General features: G+C 43.6%; 1 protein-coding gene across 14 annotated transcripts in view; it reads right to left on the reverse strand.

Moving 5' to 3' along the window:
- Positions 1–11,293, reverse strand: part of CCDC88A (coiled-coil domain containing 88A) — a 73,916-nt gene extending 62,623 nt beyond the window's left edge. For all 14 annotated transcript variants that reach the window (XM_052676581.1, XM_052676574.1, XM_052676568.1 and 11 more), the window contains exons 1-2: positions 10,766–11,293; positions 10,578–10,678 (exon numbers count right to left, since the gene is read on the reverse strand). In XM_052676581.1, the coding sequence (XP_052532541.1) occupies positions 10,578–10,678; positions 10,766–10,828 (164 nt within the window). In that variant the 5' untranslated portion in view covers positions 10,829–11,293. The remainder of the gene's footprint in view (positions 1–10,577; positions 10,679–10,765) is intronic.
- Between the last annotated feature and the right edge of the window lie 358 nt (positions 11,294–11,651).

Consider the following 11,651-nt stretch of genomic DNA (forward strand, 5'->3'; position numbering starts at 1 on the left):
ACCATCAGTACCTCAGTTTAATGATGCTTTGCTAACTCTGCATTTAGCAAAGATTGACTACATGTGCAAAAATAACCACCAGCTGTATCAAAGGCTTTTTGCCTCATCCCAACATGAGCTTTAGGACTAACATCAAGTGTTTTGCTCCTTGTACAAAACTCCATCTCCTAGCCATATGTCCAACATCATAAACTGCTAGGAGGCTGAAGCTCCAAAGCTTTTGCTTTAAGAAACACAACCAAGTGGCCTACAACAAATCGACTACTTGGTGGGGATCCCAGGGATCAATACTGCCAGAACAGACATGGGCAAAATTAAGCCTATGTAACCAGCTTCCCTACTCCCAGCCTGAGCTCTGCAGCATCTGAGCAGGCTGAACTACTCACAAGGCAGCTGCACAGTGCTTAAACTCACAGCAGAGGAGCTGTCAAACTACTCAAGGTGGAAACATGCTAGAAAAACTGCACGTGAAGCAGTGCCACAAGCCTTTGTGCTGAGCAACCCAGTATCTCCATCCTCCATCAAAATGAACCTGCTGGCCTCACCATCTCAGGAGCGGTGGTATGATTTGCTAGAAGAGACAGCCCCTCATATCTGTATTTTCTCAAGTTCATGTGCAAACAGCCAGACAAAATCATCACGTATTCAAGATCTGATGTCTGACATTTCATTTCTTCCCACCTTTTGAGGCAACAGTATTTAAGAAAAACTACAGAAGCAAAATAAAGTTAGAAGTCAGAAAGCACCTTTGGCACCAACTTTGAAAAACAGTGCAGGCAATTCCTTCATGTGATTCACTCACTGTGGTGGAAGATGCTCTGTGCTTCTGTGACAATAATCACTCTGAACTGTCTTCATTAACAAAGCACCACATTAAGACATGACAGCCATTCTGAATTGTCTTTAGTAAGGAACACTTAAGATTTAAAAAAAAAAAAATTAAGATGAAAAAAGCAGCCAGAGACACTAAGAAGGAGAAAAAGGAAATCTACCCAGTTAAACTCAGAGGAAGTAAGGACAACCAGTGCTCAGTGGCATTTTGACCACTTAGTGCAGGAACAGATGATGAAAAAACCAATCTTAAAGCAGAACATTATCACTATGTAGCTGTATAAAACTTTTTGCATCAGTTAATATTCTCCAACAAGTGTTCAGAAAGTGCACTCCCACTCGCTAACTCTAACTCCCACCCAGTGTCTGTTATTTCAAGTGCTCGAAAATATCACTTGTGGAGGAAAAAAAAGCATAACACCCAGACTGATTTCTTCCTGTATCCTCATTAATAGTAAAGATGCTGGTGATCAAACTGTAGGCAAAGAAAACTCAGGAAACAGAACAGTTTACCTATCATTCACTAGGCACACCTCTAGCACTGCATTAACATCTCTGCAGAAAAAAAAAAGAACAGTAATAGTTGCCAACCTTACAGAGCAACAGCTGTCTTTATCACACAAAAGGAAGCAGCTTTAATACTACTGCTTCAAAGGAACCATCAGATAGACTTTCCTTATCACACTGAAAAGTTATTGTCTTAAAAGAAAAAGCAGTTTTGAGCCAGCAATTCAGATCAGCAAATCCCTACAAGCAGCAGCAAACACCCAGCAGAGCTGAGGCTGCCTGGCCCTGCTCCTCAGCTGGCCTCCAACACATCAGAGCTCCACTAACAGAAAGGAAAGTCGCCATGGCTCAGAGCATCACACAGGACTTAATGCTGTCACACAAAATGAGCACTCCTGGGTATTAAATGATTGCAGACCTCGAGAAGAAACAATACAGACAAAGCCTCCTTTGAGCAAACAGATGAGAACCAGAAAGCTGACGAACACAGGCCTGCAGGAGAGGTCACCTCAGGAAAGAAAAAGGAAATGCACAGGTCTGCCTCTATCTCTCCATGTTCTTCTCACAGCACTTTGCTAACAATTCATCGTTCACCTTCCCACCACTGACTGTCCAACAGTCTACAAGAAACAAATCTGGGAGACATGTTAAAAAGGCTAAAACTAGAAGTATATGCAAGTTGAATGCCATTGATTTTTCGGTCCTCATTCGTACAGGCTTTTTCTGAAACACAAAAGGTGACAAATCCTCTAGAGCAACTTAAATCACAACGAGAGATTTCCTTTTCTGTGCTCTTCACAAAGAAGTTCACTGACCTTCACACACACAAACCACAGCATGCAAGAAAAACGACAAACAGTAAGGCTAAATCCTTTATCACAAAGGCCTGGATTCCGAATAGGAATGGAAGCAATATTGGTTGAGAAGGTAGAAAAGCACACAAGTTTTCCCCAGCTCCATCTCACCAACCAGTGCTGCTACAGGTCCATCAGGTTGCTCTAAAGCCTGCGCTGCGCCACTTCCCAAATCATCCCAGCCAACAAGGCAGCACAGGCTGTAAGAGCACCGACTGGAATGAGAGAGCAAGAACAAAGATGTGCACAGCAGTGAAACAAAGCTCTCAGGATAACAAACAGCAAATTCTCCCTTTGCAATTTTGAGCTGCGTGTTTTATTTTTTAGGTAAGGATCAGCAGGTTTTAACTTCTCTCAAATGAGTTCAAATGTTAAGAACTATTCCAGCTAATAATACTGAAAGGGAAATAAAAGTACCTAACTTTCTGATCAGCACTTCTATGGAAGTGGCCATGGAAAACACCACAAATGTTCACATCCACAACAACCCTATGACAACAGCAGGAGCAGCTGTTTTCAGTTATGTACTTTCAGTCAGAAACCATGATTCTACAACTCCCTTTACTCTGAGGAAGAATAATGAACATTTTATAAGTAAACTAATAACAATAAAATATACATCTGTGAAGAATGTAGAGCTTTACTCAGATAAACACAGCTTTGCTTGGGATAAAGATCCAAATGTACCTATCCTAAAATGGAATCCTGGCCAAGATTTTACTTTTACTTTTCGGACAATTTCGGTAGGGTAAATATTTAATTCCATGTCTGCATTCAGATTATTCAGATTTAAGTTAAAACAAAAAAAAAAAGGGAACAAAGAACAGTTCTACATCCTGCCAGAGAAATGCAGAACACAGCAGCAAGTTTAGCTTCTTCTGTTCTCCTCTCCCAAAAAAACCAAATCTTCCAGGAATACTCCCATGCAATATGAAAAAATATGAAATCCTTACCTTTTGCCATACTGATTTTTAGACTACCAACTGATGTATCCAATCCTCTGTACTCATTCTTCCAGAGAAGGAAATAAATTCAAGTGCAAGGCTCTTGGACGTAAGGGGATTTCCCAAGAAAGCACGTTACATTTGTTGTAAGGATTTGGTGGATGTCAGCAACTTCCCTGCTTCATCTCATTAACGGAGACACACAGTAAGTTTTCTGTGCACATCAATAAATGCACAATCCCCTACTGATTTAGATATAAATAGAGCAGTCCACGAAGGAGCTTACCCCTGTTAACCACACAAAGCTACAAGATCAGCATATATATAAAGGGTCTGTAAGAGCTGCGTTCTTTTCATCTTTAAACATTAATATTAATATCCTTGCTAAGATGCAAACCAACATTTGTACACATGACATTTGTCTATATCTTATCACACATCAGCTAGCATGTGTATTTTATTTTTGTTTGCCGTACACGATGCTCTAAATGTACAGCAAACATCTTCCCAAGGTACCAGGAAATTACACCAGACGTTTTTTTGCTCAAGGGTTTGCTAAGGGAAAACAAAAATACCACATAATCAAAAAATAGAGCAAATTTCTCCCTTAGCTTAAAATAAGACAAAACTCTACAATAAACCTAAGTGACCTCTGCTCCCCTTGCTGCAGAAAAGGAAGCAAACTTTCAAGTCTATCCAAATACACTGCACAGATCCAAAGATTCAGTGAAAGCCAGGAATAATACAAGCTGCTTATGAGTTCATCCCTTGCTATTTCCCAGTCCAAAAATACAACTTCAGATAATTCTTGCTTTTTCCTTGGAGTGAGCCAACAGGAAAGCAGACTAACCAAGTTTAGGTCAAGCAGTACCGCTGCTTCAGTTTGCTGCCTTAGCAGCAATTACTCCAACGAAACAAAGGGGGAGCATTTTGTTAACACTGCTTAGTAACAACTACTGAAGAGGCATGCAAATAAGGGCCATGCCTCTTTGGAGCATCTCGAGGCACAAGTATAGGACTCTTCAAAAGAAAACAAAAACAGAGGCTTCCACATAGCTATTACCAAATAATCTCTGACCACCGAAGTCACATGTTCTAACAAAGCAGCGCTCTGAAAAATGTCTTGATCCCTAAATAATTCCTTACAGGGGAAAAGCAGTTCAGCATGAAAAGACAGGGAAGACAAAAAAAAACGCAGTTCAGAAATAAAAGAAGAGGAACCAAAAAAAAAGAGGAACATACAAAAGAACACTAAGCTAAAAAAACCCTTCCTAGCAGAAGAAACAAATGAGGAAAGTCTACAAGTAAGCTTCCCAAATTAAGTGTAGGATGAGGAGACGCTTGATTTTGCAACCAGTTTGTCAGTTACCTAGATTAGTTTTCAAAAGAAAAATCAGAGTGCAGCAATACTTGATAAAGGCTTGCAGTGCACAGGTCCCCACACAAGCCATGGAACCAACACAGCCTTGCCAGGGAAAGACAGCAGCCAGTCAGCCCAGCTAAGACATTTCTGACTGAACTAAAACTTTGGCGTTTATTGCTGCCACGCTACCATAATGCTGCAGAGCTGCTCAAGTTGCCAGGGAGCCTTGAGCTTTTCATGCCACAGAAAAATCACAGCAAAACAAGTCTGTGCATCACCTTTCCTTACTACATGGGCAGCAGCAACAGTGGCAGCACAGGAGAGACGACGGAGCAAAAGGAAAACCAGCCCAGTGCCAGAAATATGGGCAGCCACAGCTGGAAATGGAACCTGTCATCCATCTACATCTGAACCACTAAAACACACAGCACAGCTGCTAGTGCAAAACCTGAACAAGTATTCCTCTGGCACACAGTCACACTTGTGGCATTCTCTGTGATCGTGTGATCTCAAGTTAAAGCCAACTTTGCTGTGCATAAGAACAGCTCTATTCAGCAGTGCCATGCTGCGCTCCCTGGGTGCGTCTCCTCCGTTAACTTGCTCAGGGATCTCTGCCCCAAAGCCTTCACAAAACAGCCTTAACTGAACTGTGCCATAGGAGGAGATGGTGTGTCAGTGTACTCTTACCTTTCCTGGCAATCAGGAGATAAATTACACACTTACATAGCAATTGCTAACTTATCTTCGTACAGTGCTTTCAAACAGCACATAGTAAGTGAGCAAAATGAAAACCACTCTGAAAGTAAAACTAAAAAGCCATAATGGATAAAAGTTGTTTCCTTGCCAGAACTGTTTCAATGCTGAGACAAGCTATTTTGATCTTAGATATTTCAGATAAGACTGCCATTTGTGAAACACACAGATAAACTTAGCTTTTAGACCTTGGTCTCAGCTACCAGCCACACCGAGTGCATGGTAGGCAGTAGAACAACAGAAGAAATAAGAAGCCACAAGCAAAAGATACTTAACACAATACATGAAGAGCTGAGAAGGACATGTGTGTATGCAGGGGACGATTAGACCATTTGCTTCCTAACCTTCAAAGTTGTAGAGTGAACCACTGAATGGTTTACCACACAGAAATACATTGAAGGAGACAGGATGAAGGACACTGGACATCAACAGCGGAAAAAGACACAAAGAACTCAAAAAATGGAGACGTAGCCAGAAGGTCACACACTCCATACATTCCATATCCAGCCTACACTCTATTTCCCCTTTACCTATCAAGAACTCAAGCACCTCAGAAGCAGAGGTACCAACCTACGTTCACCTCACTTGCACGACTGAAGCTGGCTGCAGGCAAATGTTCAAGCTAAAATTAACTACCCTCACTCTAACACTGCATAAAAGTACCTTTTAGTTTTCGTAATCTAAAGGTTTCAATTCCAGCAATCTTGACTGCAGTGCACATTCTACTCCTTTGCTTCTTAAAGAATTTGCTTCTTTGCAGAAACCATCACAAACACTGCTTTCTTTGAAGAACACCTTGCAGAAAATATTCCTGCAAAACCACTTTTGAGAGCAACTCGAAACTGCTGGTGACATTTACCTGCATCATGTGAGCCTGGCAGAGTGAGTCTGAGAAACGCGAGTCAAATCCATCCACTTCAACCAATGAGAATGGTACAGGCTTCATTTTATTTGCCACTTGTCTAAAATACCACGTGCGTGTAGTTTTGCTGCCAAACTCACCAATTTAATTTTCCCTAAATCATTTTTTCCCATCCCTTTGCCCAGTCAGAACCTGACCGAAGCTCCTCTTTGGCCTTCACGTGGAAGAGTTAATTGGATTGGAGCACACGTCCCTGCACTCTTTCACAGAGCAGGCAGCTGGCCGAAGCGCTGGAGATGGAGTCCAGTTTTCAGAAAAAGATATAAGCAAGCCAGAAGTATGGGCTGGCAAGCTCAACTGCTTGGGAGGAAAAAAAAGCGTGCAGCTAAAGACTGAGAGCTCAGAAAATGAGTCAATGAAGCAGTCTACACATTCAAGGCACACACACCACAGCAGTGGAAGAAAACTGTCAGCCAGTCCACCTGGAAAATTCTATGGGTGTGGAAGCTCTGCATGCAGATCCAGACTGTGAAAAACTGTGACTGAACAGCAAGAATGGCGAAAAACAGGAGAAAAACAAGATGCTCCTTCCTTTGAAATAGTTCTGAACACGTTCTGATGCAGTAACTAATGTGGGTAGTACCAGGGGATGTATTCAATTAATGCAACGGTTAGGAATGGAAGACAGACACAAAGACAGACGGGTTCTCCAGGCAGTGCATCGTTAGCTCAGTTCCAGAGCTTGGTTCTTCACATCACTCACTCTGAACATGCTGTTCGCCCAACAGTTGCACTGAAACAGATCCATTTCCACAAATGCAAAGTAGAGTAAAAAAAATTTAAAAAAAAAAAAAAAAAAAAAAAAGCCATTAAAACTAAGCTACAGTTTGAATTTTACTTTATTTTATTTTATTTTTTTACATAAACAAATATTCAGTGGCACTGCTAAATGGAAAAGAAGTCCCAATCTTGTAATTACTTGAATAAAAGTACACAACTGCAAAGTCTCACAGGTTGCTTGAGAAGAACAACTCATACCTCCCTACCAGGATAAGTAGGTATTATTTACTAGATGTGCAAGGGCTGACCAACCTGCTGAACTCTATTGCTTCATTTTAGTAGCACACAACATACATCACTCAAGCACCTGCACATTTCCTAACATCAGAAGCCTTCTGACATCAAAGCATCCCTGCAGGCATTCAAGGCCAGGCTGGATGTGGCTCTGGGCAGCTTGGGCTGGTGGTTGGTGACCCTGCACACAGCAGGGGTTGAAACTAGATGAACACTGTGGTCCTTTTCAACCCTGGCCAGATTCATGGTAAAGGTAGCAACTATTGTGGGTAGGCTCCTCCACCTCTCTGCTATGGCAGAACCCCACTGAGGAGATCCCCTGCATGGCAATTTACTTCCAAGATACATAACTCCTTTCTGTACCAAGGAACACAAAGCTGAAGGCCCAGATTTAGAAAGACAGATGGGTTTCTATCCATGTATCAGACACAGACTGCTCCTAGCAGAAGGTGGGTAAATGAATACTTTTGAAGAAACTGACCTACATTTAAACAGGAAATGGGACGTTCTCCCAAGTCAGGAGCTGATATTCTAAGATCAGAACTCACCTTAAAAACAGGAAAACAAACAAACAAAACAAAAAACAGCTTGCCTGTAGCATCTCCAGTAAAGGAAGAGCTCTCCAGATCTAACCAGACCAGTTGGAATCCATGCAATTTTCACATGTTCTAAAACTTTCAACAGCAAAAGGCATACAAGGAATGTAACAAATTTGTTTTTCTCTTCCTGACGTACTGGGTACCAATAAAGTCAATTCCAGCAGAAAAACAAATAAACAAGAAACCCAGCCATCTCAGTACCACTGCTGAGAACAAAAAATTCTGCTATGGAATGAAATAGCTTTGTGTAATATGTAACTGCTTAAAACATGCCTGTAACTTCCCCCCCAGCATTTGGCAGAACTAAAATACGTATTCAAGTGTGAGAGCAGCAAGACCACAACGCCTCTAACAGCCTCCACTTGTTCACATCCTTAACTTCCTTGAAAGCACCTAACGCAACCCACAGCATCAACACACCACAGTCCTTACCCAGCAGATGGTTGATAGCTGTATCCTCACACCAGAACACCAGCATCCCAAGCATTTCTCAACTAACGTAAACAGCAAGTACTAGATGACATAACTCATATCAAAAGCAACCTCCACAGATGCTTTCTAGGCACTGCACTCCTGATCACTTCTGAAAGAGCAACACTATTTCTCTAGAATTACTGTGTCATAACCCATAACTATGGACCTCTATGCCTCATGTGAAAAAGGCAAACAAAACGTAAAGAAATTCCAAATATAAAGATGATTTTGAAGTTACATTTCCTGCTACATTTCCTCAACGTATGGTAGTTAAGACCAAAAGGACAAAAAGAAAAATCCTAATAAAATGGAAAATACTGAAAATCTGATTTCAATGGTTAATTGAAGTTACATCTTTAAATGCTTTTTTTTTTTTTGCAAATGAAGATGAATTTTTAATACGTGGATCTTCAAAGGGACCAGAAGCTAACAGAGCCTTCCACTGACTTCACCAGAGATGGAATCTGTCTGCAAAACACGAAACATTTTTTTCCTCTTTCAACCCTAGCAAAAGAAAAACAAACATATTCCCCTCACCTCTTCCCAAATAAGAATACTGGAAGAAGTTTCATTTGTAAGTAGTAATCAATCTTAACATATCTTAACTCCCAAAAAAAGTATTTTAAATTAAACACACCTTCCAGAGTAGTTACATATTTGTAAAACTAGATTTACTGTCAGCACTTGTACAGGTTCCTCTAATTTAAGGTAGTTTTCAGTTGATCCAAGTGCCAAACTTTCTTTCTTTGCCTCCCTCCTGTGTTTACACATCTACACACAACTCCTTCCAAGTAAACTACAGTCATCCCAGCATGCTGTCAAAGCCAAAATCAGTGCTCAAGCATGGGATTGTTCTCTCCCTGCAGCTTCCCATGTTACACAAACGTTCACCACATACACATCAATCAGGTTACACTTGCTTAATATTGTAAAAACTTACCGAGAAAGCTCAATTTTGAAGTTATATTCTTCAAAATCACTTTGTTCCAGCACCAAATCTACCTTCTACTTCCAGCTGTCAAACATTTTTAATCAAACAGAAGCTCTATATGCTAAATGCACACTTAAAATTGACCAGCTATTTCATGTATATGCAGTCCAAGAAAAAATGAATCAGCTGTAGTGACAAAGAAGGCATTGATTTCAAGAGGATAACAATTCAAATTTAAATGTGGCAAGTAGAATTTTGTTACACAGGTTATTCATGCAAGCTCGATACCAACAGAAAAAGCTATAAAAGTAAGTGTGTACAAGTAAAACTGTAAGTGGAGTAACAGGATGCCCATCATGAGTGCAGTGCTAAGGAACAGCTGTCATCACAAGCTGCTCATGTGCTGGTTTATCTATCTCATCATTCATAAGCCCGTATTTTTTCTTACCTATGCAAATAGATTTGCTGTCTTCCTCCGTAAACATAACAAAAATTGAGTATTTTCTTCCATTATTGCCATTATTAAGTTACATCACTACGCTCCTCACAAAAATATTACATTCTAGTATTACAATAGTGGGCAACGTTTCAGTCAAAACAATGCTTAACAAAAAATAATAATCACAGCACACAGTTGGATATGCTGGTATTTCTCTGACTGGAACTTTTTGAGCTATATGTCTTCTAACTGGCAAGCTACGCATTTATTCATGTGTGATTTTATGCCATCTCATAACGATGGAGTTGGCTTTTTCAAGCAGCGTTCAATAAACCATCGAGAAGACTATGCAAAAACGGCTCTTCTGTGGTTCATGGCCAAAAAATGCTCCCCACTCACAGTTTCAGCTTTTCTGCACGACTGCTATCTACTCAAATTCCGAACTGTGAGAAATGAAGCAGAAGGCGTTGATGAGCAGACCACTCCACTGGCAAACAACGTGATGTGATTGGTAAATCCTTAGGAGGTACGGTGCCAACCAAGATAGGTACCACAATCTTACTAGCTCAGTGCATTTATTCAAAACCTTGTTTATGATCGTGACTTGACAGCAGAATGAACCGTTATGCTTCTCATGGAAATCTGGGAAACCACTTAAAGCGATCTCATTTTCCAGCAAGCTCCAGATTGCATGATGAGCCCATCCTGGAATCACATCGCTTGGACATTACACCATCGTCTGAGCAGATGAGAGCATCTGCTCTGCTCCAAAGTCTCCCTGCCACCCACCACGGGACTGCTCACGCCACCCAAGACAGAAGTTATTTACCCACACTACTGCTGAAGGAAAAAATAAAATAAAAAAAATGCAGTTCTGGTAAGAAAGCCCAACGTTCCAGACAAGGAGAGGGACAGAGGCAGGCGGCGCGGGGCCGCACACACTTACATCTGCAGCATGACTTCGTTGAGAAATACGCCATCCACCAGCGTCAGGTATTCCTCCAGGCTGTTGCCATTCTCTTCTGCTAAGGGTCCAAACGTCCGAATCTGAAATGCAGTAACCGGATGATGACACAACGCCAACGAGAAGGAAACCAATGAATGACAGGCGAGCAAAAAAAAACCAACGCTTACCCATGTGACGAGAGGGCTGCGCGTGAACTTCTTCAAAACGGGGGTGAAGACTTCGTTATCCATTTTACACGCGACAGGCCGGCATCGGCGTTGCCTCCCTGATGCCAGAACGGTTGAAGCCCACGCCGCGGCAGCTCCCGGCGGACGGACTCAGCTGTAAGCAGCCAGCCCCATTTCCTCAGCGCGGCGCCGGCGGCCACGATTAACCTTCCTCCTTCCAACGGCACCGCGTCCGAAAGGCCGCCCGTGCGAATCGCGGCCCCTCTACCGCCGTCCTCCCGCTACATGCCGGAGAGGCGGGAGGCGGGAAGGGAAGAACACGGGGAGCCTGCCCGGCTCCCGGGATTTCAGACAAAAGCGAAACAGGCGGAACAAACCCTCGCTCCTCGGGCGGGGGAGCCCGGCGTGCTCGGCGTGCGGCGCGGCTCGCAGTCGCCAACCGCCCGTTCCCCAGGCTACCGCACAGTGACGCGGGGCGGTGACGCCGCCGCCACACCCCGCCCCGCGGCCGCACCTCGCGGCCTCGCCCTTCCCCCGCGCCGCCGTTCCGCGCCCCCGCGGCCCCGCCGCCGCCCCCCCCCCTCTCAGATAACGGCCGCCTCGCCTCGACCGGCGGCTCCGCGCCGCATCGCCCGCTCCCTCCTCCCTCCCGCCGGGCGGCTCCAGCGTGCGAATCCCTCCGCCCCGCCGATCCCTCCGCCGCTCGGTTCGGGTCCCTTCCTCTCGCCGGCCGCCCCTCGAGCCGTCGCCGCTGGATGGCGGCGCGATTTGAGGAGGGGCGGAGCCGCGGCGGGACAGCTGCGGCAGGGCGCGTGCCCGCGTGTCATGAGCGCGCGCACGGCTTTTGCGGCGGGGCCGCGCCGCCGGGAGGGCGAGGACGGAGAGA

This window comes from Tympanuchus pallidicinctus, unplaced genomic scaffold (assembly GCF_026119805.1).
Source record: "Tympanuchus pallidicinctus isolate F22 unplaced genomic scaffold, pur_lepc_1.0 scaffold1, whole genome shotgun sequence".
NCBI lineage: Eukaryota > Metazoa > Chordata > Aves > Galliformes > Phasianidae > Tympanuchus > Tympanuchus pallidicinctus.